We start from the raw sequence: 20,429 nt of genomic DNA, 5'->3' as shown, positions 1-20,429 counted from the left end.
GCTCTTAATTCTTCCTCCTCTCACCTTATCTGACTCCCACGACCATAGATTAATTGATAAATATAAAATTAAATAAAATAGATAATAACATCATGGCAAAAACAATTCTAATGCTTTGAGTAATAGTGTCAGGAACTCATGATGAGTGTAACAGCAATATTGGCTTTATACATCCAACACAACCACATCTACCATATGAGAATGCATGAGATGGCCACATCTCTCTCTCTCTCTAACACTATAAATCTATCATAGAACAACAAATTTATAAAGTTCTATGCATTAACCTTAAACCAATAGTTTTCTAATCCTAGTTAAACTTTAAAAAAGTAATTTACTAAAACAAAACCCTATAAATATTGACTTTCCTAAAAATAAAAAATTAAATAATTTGAGTCAAATTTCAACAATCTCCATCTTAACTCAAATTCCCTTAATACTACAAGACCAATGAGAATAAAAAGTGTCAAGTTTAAACTTGACTCCATAAATCGTTTTTATTTTCTTCATAACTTCATTCCTTTTGCAATTATTCTCATCCTTATACCAATGAGTACTCTTAGATGAAAACGAAGTCTTGATCAACTTGGTGCGCTTTTCTACCTTGAAAACTTCTTTAACACTAGCAAAAGATTCATGGCTTAGCTCTACCTTCATAGATCCACCTAAAATTGTTTTTTCAATTAAAATGTATAAATTTTTCACATTTTTCCCTTTCTTAGTTGTCAAAGCACCTTTATTGATAATTATAATACCATTTTTTGCATAAAAATTATAACTCAGAATGTCTAAAGCCCCTAAATAAATTAAACTCCTCTTCAATTTAGGAATATACTTAACATCAATTAATGACCTCACAACATTATCAAACATCCTCACCTTTATAGTCCCAACCCCAATTACTTTAGATAGAGCATGAATCATTGCTCATTCGAACGATAGTAATATCACATTTCTTATAAGTATTAGACTACTCCTTATATGAACACATATGAAAGGAATATCAAAAATCTAAAATCCAAGAGTTAGCAAAATTTTCATCAACTATAAGAGAAAGAACATCACTTTTATCAAACTTTTCACCAACAATATTAGTAGAATTTGAAGTCTCTTGGGATTCTAATTTTTCCTTACTTCTAAATGCTTGTCAATTCTTCACAATATCTTCTGATATGTCCCTTTTTGTAGTAATAATAATACTCTACGTCCCTTCAAAAGCATGATTGGGAACAATCATCTCTCCTATCCTGATTCCTACTTTGTGATTTACTCTTACCATGATGTGGTTCAAAATTCATTACAAGAGTTTGTCTAATATGAGACGAACTACTGGACTACTTAATATTTTCAGTTCCTAAAAGAGTAGTAGACACCTCATCCACCATCAACATTCTTTCCAACTAAGAGTATAGTCACCATTGTCTCATATGATTTTGGTAGTGATGCCAATAAAAAAAATGGTTTGATCTTCCTCATCAATCTTAACCTCTAAACTTAACAATAGGGTGACACATTTATTAAATTTATTTATATGATTCCTAACATTAATTTCTTCATTCATATCTTTAACCCAAATAGTTGTTTTTTCAAATATAGGTGATTTGTAAGGGATTTTGACATATAAATTTTTTTAACTTCTCCCATAAATCAAAAGGAGACTTCTCATCCGAAACACTATACTTTATTTTGAAAGCTAAACTTAAATGAATGCTACTTACCATTCTTGATTCTAATTCTTCCCAATCTTCATCTATCATACTCAATGTTTTTTTGCCTTGTAATGCTCGGAGAAGTTCTTGTTGCACCAAAACATATTTAATAGTAATATACCAAATACTGAAATTACTTTTTCCATCAAAGGCTCATTATTATATTTTAAGTCCAACATTATCTTGAAAATAATTTTTCCATGATCTTCACACCATGACTTTGATACCACTTGTTTAGTATGCAGAAGTTCTGATACTTTTTGTTGGAAAAAATCACAACACCCAAATGTAACAAGAAAAAATAAAATATAGAAGACAAAATATTTGCATGACTTAGTGTAATAATAGGAAATGAAGATCAAATTTATTATAAACATCAAGATTACACATTTCAAATTCTCAACCTTTATCTACTCAAAGCCCAATATACTCTTTGCCTATCTTTCTTAACTATCTTCTTACTTTTTTTCTTCTCTCCATCTCTCTCACTATAAATTTATCATAAAACCACATATTTACAGAGTTCCATGAATTAACCCTAAACCAACCGTTTCGTAATCCTAGTCAAACTTTAAAAAGTAATTTACTAAAACACAAATTCTATAAATATTGTTTTTCCAAAAAGTAAAAAATTAAATAATTTGAGTCAAATCTCAACACTAAAAACATTAATAATGAGAGTTTATATAAGTTTCCTAACTTTAAAAAGAGGTGATGTAATTCTATAGGTCACTTATTATAAAATTAAAATTAATATCTAAAATATACATTGAAAAGTTATATTTCAAAATCCTGAAATGAAAAATGCTAATTTCAAAATGGTAATGTAGATTTCAAAAACAACTTTTTGATTTAAAGGTTTTTTTAAAAAAAATAAAAATAAATAAGCTACTCGTTGATTTCAAATGTCCTTTTCATTTTAGAATTTTCAAAAAATTCTTCAACACTTGCACCAATTGCTTTTCCTCTTGCCTTCTCCACTTTATTTTGGAATAGTACTTCAAAATTCTAGATCATGCAATGGTTTCCATGTTTTGCTACTTTTGACCTCCATTTTGGCTTTTCATCACTTGTATCGAACTCCAAGTCTCTCCCACTACTTTTAAACTTGCTTCAACAAAATATTTGCTCACTCAAAAATCATCTAAATCATAATTTTTATTTTTCTATTGCATTCTTCACCAGATTAAGTCATCAACCCTTAAATACAGACTTAGCACAAATTTAAGTTGAGATGAACTAACACACACTCAAAATACATTTAAAATCCTTATCTTAAGTATGTTAAAATCTCATTTTGAATGTTAATCACCAATTATTGTTATGAAGTGGTAGGCCTACTTAGAAGTTGTCTAAGAAGTTTTATGTTTTGACTTTATGTTATACTTTTTGAAGTGTAGTATCATTACATTGTAATAGGATATATTTAAGCTTTATCAACATTAATTAGATCATAAAGATTGATTGGAATATTGATATTCTGATAGGAAACCAATAATTAAAATGACCATTCAATCCTAATAACACATATTTATACCTTGGTTATGGAAAATGATTTGCAATTAAAGATGGGCTTAAAGAATTAACCAAAGTAATTTGGGAATCTATTGGAATAAAGAATGGGGTTTTTACAATACATGTGAAAATTTTGCCCTATGGGCATTTTCAATATTTCATGTGTTAAAATATTTTCATAGAGGAATATGGGATGCATTTGGATATGTTAGTTTCATCTTGATTTTATTTATGGGGTTTACTAATTTTTTGGCATGGGAAATGATTTTAAAGTAATGCAAAACTTAAGTCCGTTATTGTTGTATTATATAACGAAGGTGTTAGAACTTATAACTTTTTGAATATTTAATAATTTAATTCATACTTAGAAATAAATTAAATATGCACTTTTATTAGAAGCCCTGTTAAGGTATTTTCAAATTTATAATATGAGAATGTTTTAAAATTTATATGAAAGACATCTTAGAATGATAATATAATTAGAAACCATTAACCTAAATGAAAGAAACTAACATTTTTTTTGTTCTATTCCATAAGGAGGGTTGTTGGGAAAAGAAAAATAGAGAAAACAAAAATATATTATTTATAAAATAAGAAAAGTTCTTCTATAGAATATATGGATATATATATATATAGATATAGATATAGATAAACAAAAACAAAAACAAAAAATGAAACCCTCAAGTAGCCCCCTTTTCTTTGATTGCTATTTTTTCAACACATCTTTAAAAAATGCTTGTAAAGAATCTATGTCCTCGAGGACACAAAAATTGAGAAGGATATTGTTGAAAATTCTTTGGCGGGAAATTTCAAAAAGTTATGAATTAATTTGTAATAAATTCAACAATATTGAATGTAAGAATAAAAAAAATGTTAGGATATTCTCTTTTAATTTTGTATTTTTTTGCTAATATTTGGAATAAAGAAATTCTTTATTCAAATTTACTTTTGGAAAAAAAATAATTCAAAAGGTCAAAATTTTAAAATTTTCATAAAAATCTTTGGCTTTAAGTTTCCCTCGGACCCTTATTGCTAATATGGCAAAAATTGTAACTTTAAAGTCTAGCACAATTTGTGCTTTTTGATGTGCAATTAATTTCAAACTAGTGTTTTTGAGTAATTAATTTTCATTAAATTTTATATTTTGAATAATCCTCCTCTACTTGACGTAGCAACCCTACAACAATAAATCACTAGCTCTATTTGTGAGAAACAAGAGTAAACTAACATAAAATAATAATAATAATAGATATGACAAAGCAAAACTAAATACTATTCAAGATAACAACAAAAGCATAAAAAGTAATAATTTAGGCCTTAAGATTGAATATAACCCAAAAGTAATAAAATGTCATAAAAGGAAAGTGACAACATATCCCACATGACTAAGGATAACTAACTATGTCATCATGTTATGGACCTTGAGACTACCTCTTAGGACTAACTTTCGCTCATGCCCAACTTCAAATAGACCTATAGGCTTCTTATTTGAAAAGAAAAAATTGATTAAATGGAGTAAATAAAAGTCAAATAAATGTTTATGATACACTAGTGTAGGATGGTCAATCTAAGTGACTTAAACCCAAATTGGGCTTGGATCACCTAATCCAACCTACTTGGCTCCTAATTAATCAATTAGGCCTAATAGACTCTAATTAATTAATTAGCCCATTCCAAAAAGATCATTCATAAGATCTAGTGCAACCTTACATTTGTACCAAAACGCCCTTATGTACACTTATGAATTACAAACCCAAAATATCCTCAAAGCATGTCGCCATAAAATACAAGCTCGAATAGGGACCATTGAGACCCATAGGAAAGTACTGGCTCTCTTAGAATCCAATTCTAAAGTTGATTCAATACTCCACTAAAGAGAGTCAACTTTAGTATAGAGAGATGACTTGAATCTATAGTAGATTATTCTTTCTACGATGTCCTTAAAAATAAGACATGATGTAACAAAGTCAGACTTGACTACCCCTTGCTATCCCTTTTACGTATTGACATTGATTTAAGTATTCAATTCATCTCTTACATTGTACATGACTTGGGTGCATTAGGAGTTGCATAAAGGTTACTAGTTATAGGTTCTTTGTAAGTAAATAAGTTGTTCCTAGTCAATTAATGGATTTGGGTAATCCAGTAGAGACTGTAGAGCACCACCTCCTAATTAGAAGGATAACTTGTCTTGGTCATTGGGATAGGTTTCGTATGTTTTGTGCACTAGTGTATGTGATGCACATTTGACAAGACTTATAGTGAATCATGACGCAAGACTATCAATTATCCTGATTCACCAAACTACTATATTGTATGAACTCTTAACCTTGATAGGATATTGAGTTTGTGTCAAAATCAACAAGAGACTTTGACTTGTGGGTAAGACCCTAAAGTGATCATATATCTCTATGGATTAGGTCACTGTTGATAGAGACTGGTGGCAACATGTATTTTCAATAAAGACATCATGATATCTCATGGGTTTGAGACAATATGTCCCATTGAATGATAAAAAAGACATGTGATACTGAAATATGTGGTTGTAGTAATTCCTTTAATGGAATTTGACATATGCTCTTTAAAGTACATCAATTGATCACATAATAAGTGAGATATGTAACTCAATTATTAGAGAGGTAATCTTGATAGGCGATAGCACTACATTATTAGATTACAAACACCAGTTCATGGGAAGTTTGCATGTAGTGGATAATAGGTCACATACCTGAGCTTTGTCTCGTTGTTATTTACATAGGATATTAAAGTGCAATTGATTTTCTATAGTAGGATGTTGAATCAACTTCAGAATTGAATTTTAAGAGAGCCAATACTTTTATGGGTCCCAATGGTCCTCGTTGTGAGCTCATATACCATGATGACACGATTTATGAGGATTTGATTGGTTATACGTTCATTCTTGTGCATAAAGTCGTTTTTGTACTTATGTAAGGTTGCACAAGGGATAGTCAACAAGTTCTCTAGATTGGGATAATTAATTAATTGGGTGACTTTGTGTGATTAATTAATCAATTAGCACCCATTTTAGGCTAGATTAAGCGATCTAAGCCTTGGTGGGTTCAAGTCACTTAAGCCCAATAGGGGAACCCTATAAATACCCCTTAGGGGTTACGGTTTCCATTACTTTTTGGTGTATAGTAAAATGTCTCGACTTTGACACAACACAAACATGACCCACTTACACAAATTCTCATCTCCAGCATTAGATCTTCATCTTTTTTCTTCTTCTTTTTTTTGTTTTTTTCCTTTTTCCTTTTTTAATAGGATATTTTAAATTAATTATAAATTAAAAAAATTTGCAATACTTTTTAATTCAATTATTCATATCTTAGTCATATTATCTTGTCTTAATCATTTTTTTTTTATAAAAAAATTGTATCTAATATTATTATTTGTGTTTAGTTAAATTTTCTAGATGGAAATTGGACTAGGAGATGTAACAAATAAGGTAAATAATAAGGTATCAAATTGATGGCTAATAAACTCTTGATCTCCAATATTGGATGTGTATGATGAAATTTATGTATTAAATAAGACTACAAATGAATAAGATCAAGGTGTAAAGGTACAAAAACGAATGAGATTTGGATAAAAGTCTTAAGATTCAACCAAAAAGTGTGTAGGTGACACCACTCTTTTCGATGTCTAGTGAAAGGTAACTTTCAGTTGACAACAAATTAAATGAGTTGTTGAAACAAAATTGAGAATTGAGCATCTATCGAAGTGAGTTTGGATTCATATCACAAATTAAATGAGTATGATTGAGATGGGACTTGGGCATATGTAAAAATAACATTGAATTATGAAAACAAATTAAACCAGTGAAAACTACAATTTCAATGATATGATTGAGATGAGATTAAGGTATATGTCAAAATAACTTTCAATTTTGACAATAGATCGGATAAGTGAGAAATATAATTTCAATGATATGATTAGATGATACAACTAGAATTTCTATATTGTATCTTCATATATCTTTAAAATTTAACTAAAAACATTCTTTCTTATTCTAATTAATGGTAGAAGATAAAAATAATAATAATATATTTCCTATCTTTTAAAACAAAAATTCAATCAACTTTCTAGCACAACATTTAAACAGAAAATAACACAAATTTAAAAAAAAAATAATTAAAATTTTATCAAAAGTGATTTTGAGAGATAAAAGCATCTTCTAAAATTTATAAGTATTTCTTTATATAAATCGAACATTTAACAAAATTTTAAAAATCCAAGAAATTACTTAAAAGTGATATATGAAATTTTTTGACTTTATGTGATCCTTTCAAAAAATGCATTTTATTACATAAAGCGTTATTAAAAACTTTGGATCCTCAATTATTGTAGTGTCTCCAACTTTAACACGACTCTGGCAGATCAGCTGCAAGTTATCTCTGTCATGCCCGTGAGACTACAGAGAAAAAGAAATTGGCAATACAAGGAAACAAGTAGGATATTTAGGATCCAAAGTTTTTATTTCATTTGTTCATGTTTCTAGTCATGTGTTGCATAGACCCAAAGTTATTTTTCTACTCAATCAGTCATTTGATTTGTTACTAGAACCCAAAGTTAATTTTCTATTTGGTATAAAAAAGGACGGTGTCATGTGTACACTTTTGGTCCGAGTACTTCGAAGGTATACCTAAATCTTATTTATTTATATTTTTATATTTTAATTACATTTGTTTGTATTATCATTCAACTATCTATATTTCATCATACACATTCATATAAAGAGTTTAATAAATATCGATTTGATACCTTATTGGTTTGTTTATTTGTTACATCTCTCATTCTAACCTCCCCCGCATAGCATAGTATATGAAAAATAACTAAAAGTAATTTAATTAATTAAATACAAAAATTGAACTAAATATATATATAAAAATAGTATTGGATACAAGAATTTTTTTAAAAAAAAAAGTATTTAAGACAATATAGTAAAATATTTTAGTAAAATAATTTCAATAATTTTAGCAAATTTTTAAAAGAATCACAAAATTTTGTCTTCTAAAATTTTAATAATTTGTCTAATAAATTTGAAAATTTTTAATATATATATATATTTAAATAATTTAAAATTATTAAGATATTTTGCTAAAATAATTTCAATAATTTTAGTAGTTTTGTAAAAATAATCTTTTTTTTTCAGAACATTTAATAATTTATCTAAAAAATTTGAAGATTTTTAAATAACTAAATATAATCAATATAAGAAGATAAATTTTTATTTAAGAAGTGTTTATCATAAGGTAATAAAAGGTTAAATTATGACTACAAATATAAATTGTTGTTTGATGGTTAGATTGTTATAATTTTAATAGTTATATGTCTCAATATAAGTTTATATTATAACTAAAATAAAAAATTTTATTTATACTTGTATGTAATTTCGTTTAATATTTAATTATAAAATAATTTTGATCTTAATAATGAAATTTATTGTTAGTTAGTTATTTAATATTTTAATAATATGGTATTCATAATTGAAAAGGTATATTTAATTTTTATAACTTTTAAATATATAAATTAATAAATAAATTTATATAAATTAAACATGTTATAAACGGATTCATGGTTTGGACACTAATAAATAAATGGGTTATGGGTTATATGGATTGAATAAACAAATTCGAATACAACATGGATTCAGTGATTAATTAGATGACATCACATATACATTTTCAAATTCTATTGTTTATACCAAAATTCCATTTATTTATAATATTTTACATTAATCCTATTAATTTGTACCATCGTTCAACGATCTAATCTAATCTATATATTCAATGGTCTATATTTAGAGTTCAATAGGTACTACAATGGTACCTTAGAATTATTGAATAAGTTGAAATGGGGCTTCCTAATTTGAATTCATCCCACCTCTTCCTAACACAACCTTAGCATAATCTTACATTCTTCTGTTTTAACTTATCACTCCCTGCTGCTCTTACTCCTTGATATCTGCTACCTCATCCTCAATTAGGTTTAATTTTCAACCAGCCATGCATCAACTAAACAAGTGGTTCGTTTTTGGGTATTTTCAAGATTTTTGTAATGTAAGTAAAATCCTTTACTATATTTATTATATGCTTCTCAAAGAAAGATGTCACCTTGGGAAGATGGAGCAGAAATGTCAGTGCATGAACTAAAGCTTTATATGACCGGAGACCCACAAGGATTCCTATCCATTATCGTTCACAACATAGTTTTGATCTGATCCAATAGACTAATGTTCAAGGGGTAGAATTTTGAACTGATCCTCCATAGCTGGATTAGACATCCCTCTTACCAAGAATCCTATACTGAACATGGAAATACTGTTTTTAATTCATAAAACAAAAATAGAGGCATCAGTGAACACCCTCCAATGGCCTGTATATTTCTATCTAAAACCATTTGTACGTATCAATAGTCTGAAGAAACATCCAAGTCAGACAGCTGCGTTATAGTTTATCCTATTAAAGTGCCTCCTTCCATTAAGATGAGAGTCCATGTCAAGCTCACTAGTGCAGCTCACATTACAGATATTGTACCATGATCCCCAGTCTTTCATTCTACCACCACTTTGCTTTAAGTTCTTCTGATGGCCTTGCAAGTCTCAGGGACTAGCGCCTTCTCCTCCTGATTTTGTTATTCTTCTGCTCCAGTCCATTGCTAGATGCACACTTGTGTTGTTCACCGGGTCTCTTCACTGTCGAAGAAGCTGAGATTCCATTGTTTTTGGTCTGATCAGATTTGTTTTCCACTGAAGCAGATGGGGAACCATTGGTTTTGGTTGCCTGGTTTTTGGCATTCAGCTGCTCAGAAGTGGCCTTATGTCTCTCCCCTTGAAGATGGGAATTCAACAGTCCAGCTGGCCTTTCTGCTATCTCCTCAGCACAGGTTGTAGTACTTTTAGTTTCACCAAGATTTAACTCTGTTCGTTTAACCTGAAAATGTAGCAGTTTGTAGAAGTTGACATAATGCTGTTTGTTGGTTTGCCCTGATTTTGGACTCTAAAAGACATAATCTCAGCAGAGCATAGTTTTGATAAGAGGCAAGAAATTAATGGGAAAAGGGTACTTAGGACCATAATCAGTCCCTCATTTTGGTAAGCCATATATCTGGTAAACAAACATGGGCATGATACTTAAAATCCTATGGTATATTGACTAAACATCAAGAACCGTATGCAATAATTAGAGTTCCAACCTCCATGGTTCTACAGATAACCAGAGTGATGATGTCTTATGCCAAGGAAGGGGGGTGTTATAGCCCTGTAGATGCCGATGTCATGGATGGAAGCTCGATCTTCCTGGTTAACCATGAGACATCAATGCATGACTAAGATGGATGCAAAAAAATGGATTTGAGTACTTCAATCCTTTGAATTAAAGAGGCTGACCATGGCATAGGTCCCTATGATTTGAAGCAGAAGGGAATCCTTCCACTCAGCCCAATGAGCCAGAATTGCATCATGATGGACTCAGAGGAAAGAGTATGACCACTACTTCACTCTTTCAAGATGAAGAGGATACTACATGACATATATCCTATGATCAAGGGAATAATGGGGTTGACAAAAGTCAGACACATGTCAAGGCATCCTTGTCAAAGGTCGACTTAGGTACAAGACAGTAATGCTGATATGCCTCACCCAGTTGTGAATACACTGAATTACTGAAGGGACTGCGCTTTCCATTCATAAAGGATGACAAAAATTACTGAAGTTGTTGGGGGTAACTACAAAACAATATTAGGCCATTTTTCATCTTAGCTATTTTCCACTCTCATTGCATTTCACACAAGAGTTGTGCATGTTTCTAAGCTCATTCATTACTCATGTCTAAATTTTATTGATATCTGGAAATTTGTCTTTAACTTGTATCCGAATATGTTTGTAGGGGCAAAATTAATCCTAGTGAAATATGAGGTTCCATTTAAATATATCAAGAAACCTTACCCACTTTGCCGTACCACCAATGTCCTCGTTGTGTTCCACAGGATTGCGGGGCCAAATAAACGAACACCCCTATGGGGCTAACCCCCACATCGAGGTCGGAAATTGGCTCTAATACCATTTTTGTAACGGCCTACTCCCAACCATGTAAATATTGTCCGCTTTGGACCTAAAGGGGTCCTCACGACTTTAAAACGAGTCTACAAGGTTAAGAGGAGTCCATACTTATATAACGCCAATAACTTTCCCTTTTATCCGATGTGGGATGTCACAAACATCCCCTCATGTAGACACAACGTCCTCGTTGTGTCCCACGGGATTGCGGAGCCAAACAAACAAACACCCCTACGGGACCAACACCCACATCGAGGTCAGAGATCGACTCTAATACCATTTATAACGATCTGCTCACAATCGTGTAGATATTGTCCGTTTTGGACCCAAATGGGCCCTCACGGCTTTAAAACGCGTTTACAGGGTTAAGAGAAGTCCATACTTATATAGCGTCAGGAACTTTCTCCCCTATCCGATGTGGGATGTCACAAACAGCGCCCCCCCCCTCATGCAGACACAACGTCCTCGTTGTATTCCACGAGATTGCGGGGCCAAACAAATAAACACCCCATCGGGGCCAACCCCCACATTGAGGTCGGAGATCTACTTTGATACCATTTGTAACGATTCGCGCACAACCGTGTAGATATTGTCTACTTTGGGCCCAAAGGGACCCTCACGACTTTAAAACCCGTCTATAGGGTTAAGATGAGTCCATTTCCCCCCTATCCGATGTGAGATGTCACAAACCCCCCCCCCCCCCCCCCCCATGCAAACACAACATCCTCATTGTGTCCCATGGAATTGTGGGGCCAAACAGACAAACACCCTTATAGGGCTAAACAAACCTCACATCAAGGTCAGGGATTAGCTCTGATACCATTTGTAACGATTCGCTCCCAACCATGTAAATATTATCCGTTTTGGACCCAAATGAGTTCTTACGGATTTAAAACGCGTCTACAAGGTTAAGAGAAGTCCATACTTATATAGCGTTAGGAACTTTCTCCCCTATCCAATGTGAGATGTCACATGATCATTGCCAAAGGTTGACTTAGGTACAAGACAGTAATGCTGATATGCCTCACCCAATTGTGAATACACTGAATTACTAAAGGGACTGCACTTTCCATTCATAAAGGATGACAAAAATTACTGAAGTTGTTGGGGTAACTACAAAACAATATTAGGCCATTTTTCATCTTAGCTATTTTCCACTCTCATTGCATTTCACACAAGAGTTGTGCATGTTTCTAAGCTCATTCATTACTCATGTCTAAATTTTATCGATATCTGGAAATTTGTCTTCAACTTGTATCCGAATATGTTTGTAGGGGCAAAATTAATCTTAGTGAAATATGAGGTTCCATTTAAATATATCAAGAAACCTTACCCACTTTGCCGTACCACCAAATGTTCTCTGTGCTACTTTTGTCACTTTGATCTCCTCCTTAGCAACATTAGGACCTTCACACTTCACATGATTTGAGCAAAAATCCAAAACCATTCAACACCCATGTCTCAATAATAATAATCCTTGTGTAAAGACAAGCTTCTTTGTAAATAAAAAGGAAAACTTACCTGCTTTGCTCCATCCCTATTTTTTATCTCTGTTACTTCAACTACTCGGATCTCCTTTTGAGCAACATTGAGCTCTTCACACTGCCACTGCAGTGAGAAAAAAGGTGAGAATGATCAATCATCAAAGGAATTCATGAATTGCAAAAACATGTATCAATATATTATTATTTTGAAAAGTATGGATTGGTTTTCTATCAAAATATCATTTAATCAAAGAAACATACATAAAGTGGTTTTCTATGAAAACCAAGGCCATTGAGTGAAATGGATTAGTAATCTACATAAGCAACATTTCTCTGGGGATCCAACTCCCTAGAAATGAAATAGCCACATTAGACTACTTACCTGTTCCACTTTTTTCTCCGGTGCTACAGGTTCTTTAATCTCTGTCACTTCAACATTAGACTTTGTGCTCTTCAACTGAAGCAAAAGTCATGTATAAAGAAGAGGACAGTGGGAGAGAAACCACAGCCAACATGTTTCCAGAAGACATGATTTTACCGGGCTATCACATTTGAATCTGATTATGCACGTATGGTTACATAAATCTAAATGCACATGCATATGTGCAAAAAGGAGAACATAAGTCCATATAGACATGTACATGAATTTAGATCAAACAATGCTAGACAACCTGCTATATTCATTTTTACCTGAACATCTCAAACAAAACTCGCTGTTTGACTTGTTGATAAGCCTACATATAATGGCATACCTTACTAGCAAGGAGTTTCTCCAAAGCTTCAGCTCCATTCTCTTTAATATATTGATCTGCTGCAACAAGAAAGTTTTCTCTGCTAGGAGACAACTTTTTTGATTCATTGAAGAGCCAATTCATGACAACTTGTGTGACCATGGACAAGCATGGATGAACAAGGTGTTGATAGACATAATATGAACCATCAAAATGAGGCATCACCAGGCAGCAGATGATCATCAGCTTTATGTAAGGCCAGAATGGTATCCTGACATGCATTATATAAGAAAATAACATAGTAAAAAAAATACATAATCTCATGATGATAAGGCAAGTAGAAAAAATGATCATGTAATCATCTGATCTTCCAAGAAAAAACAAACTACACACCGATTTTTTAGACACCAGTTACAAAAAGGAAACAAAGAATCCAGTTTTAACATTAGAATTGTAAACAGATTAGAGCTTTCAATGGGTCCAAAGATGATCTGCATTTGCCCCAATTAAGCTTCAACTAAGAGATTAAATCCAGTTTCCATACACAAACCTGTCAGATTCTGAATTTTTTTTTTTCCATTTGTTTCTTAGCATCCAAATGATGCATAAAGCTTAATTTAATTTCAAGGCAGACAAATTCCATGGAAATAAGTTCATCCATGCTTTCAAACAGGACAGTAAGTCCCATTTCATCGTTTATATTTCATCAATTTCTACAATATCTACAATATCTACAATTATCTTGAAATCGATAATAAATCCCATATTAGCTAAGAAAATTCCATGAATTCAGCCAAACATCAATACCCCTTTAGACCATTTGTCCAAATGAAAATTATCGTCCTTAAAAAAACCAAAATAAACCACTTGTTTTTCAGATGTTATAACCTGTCTGCTAATCAGATTGTGGGCATTTGTCAAAGCAGAGAAATGAGGGAAATAGAATACATGGAGGCCTGTAACATTAAGCGTCTCCATTATTGTCACAGGGAAGAAAAGTGAAAAAAGCAACTCCAAATTCCCAATAGGCAAAGAAATGAACCACACAGGGTTACATATAGTATAATGCAGTTGAGCAAAATTACCATTCAAGGAGCTTGGCAAAAGCATGATCAAAGAGTGAAATCAAGGAAAATAGAACCCAATACGTCACCAACTTCCGAAAGTCTGAGATTGAGTTAGTCTCAATTACCCAAATTGAAGAACATCTGTGAAGAACCAAGATGATGTTGATGATTATTATGGTAGTAACTAATAATCCTTTGCTTTTTCAGTTTCTCAACACAATAAACATATATGACCGAACTAGGAATTCATAGGACAAGAAAAGAGTAAACAAATTATCATATCTTGAGTCTTAAGACGAACACTTACAGAGGATAACCCAGTGCAAAGAGAGGCCTGCAAGTAGAAATCCAAACAAATTAACAAACAATAATCACAAGAATGTGGGCAATTCAAACAAAAGAGATAAAACGAACATGGAGAAATCAAAGCAAATCCCAGTTTTGTACTCAAACACAGAATTCCACTTCATTTCCAAAATTTTCCATGGCGAGAAAATGCGTGGACACCATACCAGCCAAGAAGATCAAAGCATGCAGCTGAGAATTTGAGAACATTCATAACACCCATCTTGGAATTGAGGAATGAGCTGGGCTTTCTCAGCTTATCCGTGAAGAGAAAGGGAAGGAGAAAAACGAAGAAGATTCTTGAAGTGTGCTCTTTTGGAGTACTTTTTAGTGTTTATAAGAGACCGAAGAGAAGACTGGGAGCAACAAGATACCAAGAAGAACTCTGTGGGCGTGTTTGTTACGCGGAATGAAGAGTGGAATCACCTCATTCCTTTCTCATTCCTTTTCTCCTTCCTCTTCTCTTTCATTCCCCTCCAACAATTTCATTCCCTCTAACAATGGGAATAGAATGAAAAGTGTTTCCAATCAAAATAAAATCTCACTTGTAAATAAAATTTTAAACCATGAGATATTTTGATTCTTTAATATAAATTATTTTTAAAAATTTTAAAATTAAAGATTTGTTTAGATAAGTTGTTTTCAAAAATAATTATTTATTTCAATTTTGTAAAAAGCACAAATTGTAAATTCAATTTATATAATATAAATTAAATTTAATTCAAATATTTTTTTTAAATAAAAACTATTTTTAATTACAAATAAATTTTAAAAATAAATATTTTTAATAAAATGTGAATATTAATAATATAATAAAATCATAAATTATATTTTTTTATAAATATTATAAAAATATAAATACTAACATTAATTGATTTATTTTTTAAAAATAAATAATAATAGTTAAAAGTTAATAATTTCTAAGACTATTTATATGATTTTATAGATGTTATAAAAATATAGGTATTACCATCTTATAAAAACAAAATTAATTTATTTTCTTTCTTGTTTTATTGTAATTTACATTGTATATTGTAATTAGAAACTATTAACTACAACAAAATAATACAACATACCAAAAATCAACACAATTAAACACCCCCAAGAACAAGGCAAAAGGAGGAACACATCAAGTTTATTTGAAAAATTAGGATTTGTTTGACAGTGTTTTTTAAAAGAAAGAAAATAAAGTATTAAAGAAAATCATTTTCCCATTTTTGGTTATCCTACAAAAAAATACCAAAGAAAATAAATATAATTAAAATTAATTAGAAATTTACGTATTTTCAAATTATTTTATATCGATATCAAAAAATTAAAATAAATTAAATGAGTTTGAAGTAACTTATAAAATTAATTTATTGAATTGAAAGATTAATTAATAGGGCATTTAAGAGTATTTAAGAGTATTAGTCACATTTAAGAGTTCTACCTAAACATCCTTACAAACCATGTTTAACCTTTAAAAACAATTTATAATGTTTAATAATCTATTTCTCATAACTATCAAGCAACTGTATAACACTTAAACCCTTACTTGAATTGGCTTCTAAAAAATTAAATGATTTTTTTTTTCAAAAAAAAAAATTTAATAAACTCCTTTTGGTTATTATTTGTTATTTAGTTTAAATAGAAGTCGAGCTCGAGAAAAAAAAAACTTTAATATAAAAGTTTTATTAAATACAAAATAGCTTCTTACATTTATTAAAATAAAGCTTTTATAATAAGAGTTTTTTTTGTAAAATATAAATTTCAAATAGTCATTTCAAAATAATTAGTATTTTATATACTTTTTGGTTTGACCATTCAAATACTACATTCTAATAATATAGGTATTATCTTTAATCATTCTAGGTACTACATTTAATCGATGAGTATATGAAATTTGAATTATTTTAAAAGGATTCCTATTTTGTGATTATTTTAATATAAGGGTACAAAAGCACACTTTTTTTTTCCTTATATTAATGTCTTACCTAAATAATAAGCTTTTTTAATTAACTTACCCAATTAAATGTAGAAACTATTATTTAGTTAAATTTGTTTTTAGTTTGATAAAATCCACTTCAATAAAGAATTAAGACCTATAGACCCTAAAATTTGTCTCAATTTTATTTTACATTAATTTTGAGCCCAATTTTGTCATTAGATTTTAAATCCCGATTACATGTAATATTTTTTACCCACTCACCCTTTAATTCTTAATTTTTATTATTTTGTAAATTGTTTTACTTTTATTTTTATTTGTTATTATTATTATATTATATTATATTATATTTTTATATTTATATTTATATTTCATTTATTTATTTATTTTCTCTCTCCTCTCTCCTTTCTCCTCTCTCTTTCTCTTTTTCCTCACCCTACCTACCCTCACCTACCCTCCATACCCCCATGTCCAAGGCCCTCCAATCTGCACTCTTCATCATTTTTTCTTTCCTTTTTTTTATTTCTTTTCCCCTATTCCCAAGGCATGGTGCCCCCCCAATTTTTTTTTGTCCCCCTTCCCTCTCCATTCTGGCTCTTCTTCCTCCCCTTCTCTCCTTTGCACGACTGGCATTCCTAGTCGGCAACCCATTTCTTCTCCCCATTTTTTTTTCTTTTTCTTCTCTCACACGGGTCAATACCCATTTTTTCTTGCATTTTTTTTTTCTTCTCCTTGCAGCTCTCCACTCCAACACCCATTCCTATTGACGCCTTTTCCGGCATCCCTCCATCCCCATTTTCTTCCTCCCATTCTATTTTTTTTTTATTTTGTTTCCCAAAAACCTGTCAACCCTCACTGTCACCAGTAGGGTCATCGGCCAGTCGTCACCAACGAGCCACTACCGCCCAATGACCCCCTCCCCTTTTCTCTCATTCTCTCGCTTTACCATTACACTCGTTGTTCTTCTTATTATTATTATTTATTTATTTTTCTTGATTTAATTTTAATAGTAATTGTTGTTGAAATTGAGTTTGTGCATTTATGTTTGTTTGTGGGCCTTATGTTTGGGCTTTGTTAATTAGTATGGAATTTAGGTTAATTTGTTGTTGGTAAATTAATATGAAATTTGGGATAATTTATTATTGGTGAATTAATTTAGAATTGGCTAATTTGGGTTCAATTAATTGATAATTTATATGGTTGTGCTCATTTTAATTATTTAATTTGGATATGATATAATATTGTAGTATATTTTGGATGTGAGTTTGCATATTAAATAGGGTTGATTTTGGTTATGGATTTAAGTTTGCGTATTAAATTGGGCTTGGATAATGGGATATTAATTTTAATTTATCATGTTTTGGATTTGATTAATTGAGCTTATATTTTGGCTATTAATTCGAAAACTTTATATTAGGGTCTATGACATGTGAGATATTTTTGTTGGATTATATTTGTTAATTTGAGCCCATTTTTAATTGGTGAAATTTATTGGGCTAATTTGAAGTTTGAATTTGGGATTGAATAATTATTTTGAATTCTACATATTTTTAGATATTTACATTTGAACTATTTTTGTATTTGCATTGACTAATTCTACAATTTTGTTGGCTGAGTACGAATTTATGACACGTGGAACAAGAAATTTCATAGAAGAAAGTGAGACTCGAAAAACTGTAAGAAAATATTGGGCTTGTTGTAAGTTTATTTGGGTACATATTTTATTTCCCACTTTTATTTGGTTTTATTTTTATTAGTTTTGTAAATATTCATTTGTATATATTTATTGAGTGTGTATAGAATTCAATATTGAACAAATTAGAATTTTTTTTTTTAAATAAGAGGAATAATTCAGTAAATATATTTTAATAAAATAATAATTTTAAAATATTTTTCTTAATAAAAGAAAGTTTTTTTATTAATAAACATTCAGAAAAATCCAAAAAAAAATTGTTTTTAATAGAATTTGAATTTTTTTAATAATAATTGTCCAAAAATTTCTTTGTTTAATAAAAATTGTCCAAAAATTGTTTTGTAAATAAAGTTGTCCCCAAAAATTATTTTTTTAATTAAAAATTCTTTTCCAAATAAAGTTATAGTTTTTAATAATTTTTATCAGTCACTTTTCTTAAATGAATATATTGAAATACTTTTTTAAAAAATAAAATTGTAAAAATTCTTTTTTTTTTTTCTAGTAAAAGCAAGTAAAAAAAATTTTTGTACCCAAATTGAAATTTTGTAATAAATTCTTTTGATACAATAAGTGTAAATAACATTTTTGAAAATTGAATCAAATCACTTGAAGAAAATATTTTGTAAATAAATAAATTGAAATCACTCATTCAAAATTGTTTTTAATAAAATCCTTTAAAATTTTTGGAAAACTAATTTTTTAAATATATTTTTTTATTTAGTTCAATAAATCATTTTGCATAATTCTTTTATTATTTATTTTGTATATTCTTGTAATTAGATTTCATCATTATTTTTGTGTATATTGATTTTTACCATAACTTGTACATACTCATTTGCATGATTATTTTTCTTGGTATCCATAATTAATTAATTAATTATCACAATTCCTTTAATTCGTTTAGTAGAGGTGATATGTATACTGGCTTAGAGGAATGCTACGGCTCACCATCGTACCTATTCAATAAGTAACCTGACCCTTGGACCTAGACTCGATTTTTCACAGACCTGTTTTTCCTTCAAGAGTCACACTTAGGGTTTTTTCTTTCTTATTTTGTTTTTCCCTTCAAAAATAAAACAAAAATAAGTAGCGACTCCAAGTCTTGTTCTAAAAATCAAATTTTCATAAATAAATAAAAAAGTGAGTCACGCCATCGAGTGGGAACACATTGAGCAAAAATGCGATGTCCACAAAATAGCGACTCCGCTGGGGATAAGTAGATGGTCAAACTTGAACTCAAGTTAAGGCAAATGTGGAATTTGATTAGTTTATTGATGGATACCTTCCCTTTGTGCTTCTCTATGCTTGAGTGATCATAGCACATTGAGGATTTTGATGTGGTGATTTTGTATGCTTGATTGCTATATCCATTTGTGACATTGGCATGCTGATGATATTGATCGATTCTGCTCTTGCCATGATTATTCTGTTCACCTTGACATGTACATTCTTCTTGTTTCTTATCTCATTCATCTTGACATGATTGATTCTCCTGGTTGTATATTATCTTGATTATCATGGAGCATGCTATCCTTGCTAGATATTCATCTCGATTATCATATTCTTGCCTAGTTTGTGTGTAGATATGAGTGATATACATATGCTTTGCATGACTTCTCTCCTTCCATGTGATTGCATGAGTTACTTGTTTATGTGGGACACACACTTATCCCCTTATCTCCAAGTCCCTAGTCTCGGTCGACCTTGTTTTCCTTGAACTCGTATTTGATATAAGACTTGTTGCTTTGTTTGCTCTTCAACTGAGCTAGTTATTAGGAGTAGGGTCTAACGATGGACCATATCTATGTTTGGGAGCATTTTGGACATGGCCGACACATTGATGCTGATTGGAGTCCGACCTTTGAAGACTTGTATAAC

The 20,429-nt window shown here is 30.5% G+C and overlaps 1 protein-coding gene across 3 annotated transcripts; it reads right to left on the bottom strand.

Annotated features, from left to right (window-relative positions):
* Nucleotides 1-9,473: 9,473 nt before the first annotated feature.
* Nucleotides 9,474-15,430, bottom strand: LOC100267951 (HVA22-like protein a). Of its 3 annotated transcripts, none has more exons than XM_059735989.1 (8): nt 15,099-15,430; nt 14,894-14,920; nt 14,605-14,727; nt 13,541-13,790; nt 13,171-13,245; nt 12,826-12,912; nt 12,638-12,718; nt 9,474-10,180 (listed from the first exon to the last, which is right to left on the bottom strand). In XM_059735989.1, exons 1-8 carry the CDS (start codon nt 15,152-15,154, stop codon nt 9,857-9,859), a joined length of 1,023 nt encoding a protein of 340 aa, XP_059591972.1. In that variant the 5' UTR covers nt 15,155-15,430; the 3' UTR covers nt 9,474-9,856. The 3 variants fall into 3 exon arrangements, with proteins under 3 accessions (XP_059591972.1, XP_059591971.1, XP_059591973.1); XM_059735988.1 differs by having other exon boundaries at nt 15,001-15,412; XM_059735990.1 differs by lacking the exon at nt 13,171-13,245.
* Between the last annotated feature and the right edge of the window lie 4,999 nt (nt 15,431-20,429).

This window comes from Vitis vinifera, chromosome 3 (genome assembly GCF_030704535.1).
Source record: "Vitis vinifera cultivar Pinot Noir 40024 chromosome 3, ASM3070453v1".
NCBI classification, from domain to species: Eukaryota; Viridiplantae; Streptophyta; class Magnoliopsida; order Vitales; family Vitaceae; genus Vitis; species Vitis vinifera.
Note: the sequence above shows the minus strand (reverse complement) of the source record. Positions and strands in the feature narration are given on the sequence as shown.

Bases quoted from the DNA above. Each gene is read 5' to 3' on its own strand.
- LOC100267951 (XM_059735989.1), bottom strand. From the start codon at position 15,154: ATGGGTGTTATGAATGTTCTCAAATTCTCAGCTGCATGCTTTGATCTT. The intron at 14,921-15,098 runs GTATGGTGTCCA...TTCTACTTGCAG, and splicing joins TGCTTTGATCTTCTTGGCTG to GCCTCTCTTTGCACTGGGTT. The intron at 12,913-13,170 runs GTAAGTAGTCTA...TTCTCACTGCAG, and splicing joins CGGAGAAAAAAGTGGAACAG to TGGCAGTGTGAAGAGCTCAA.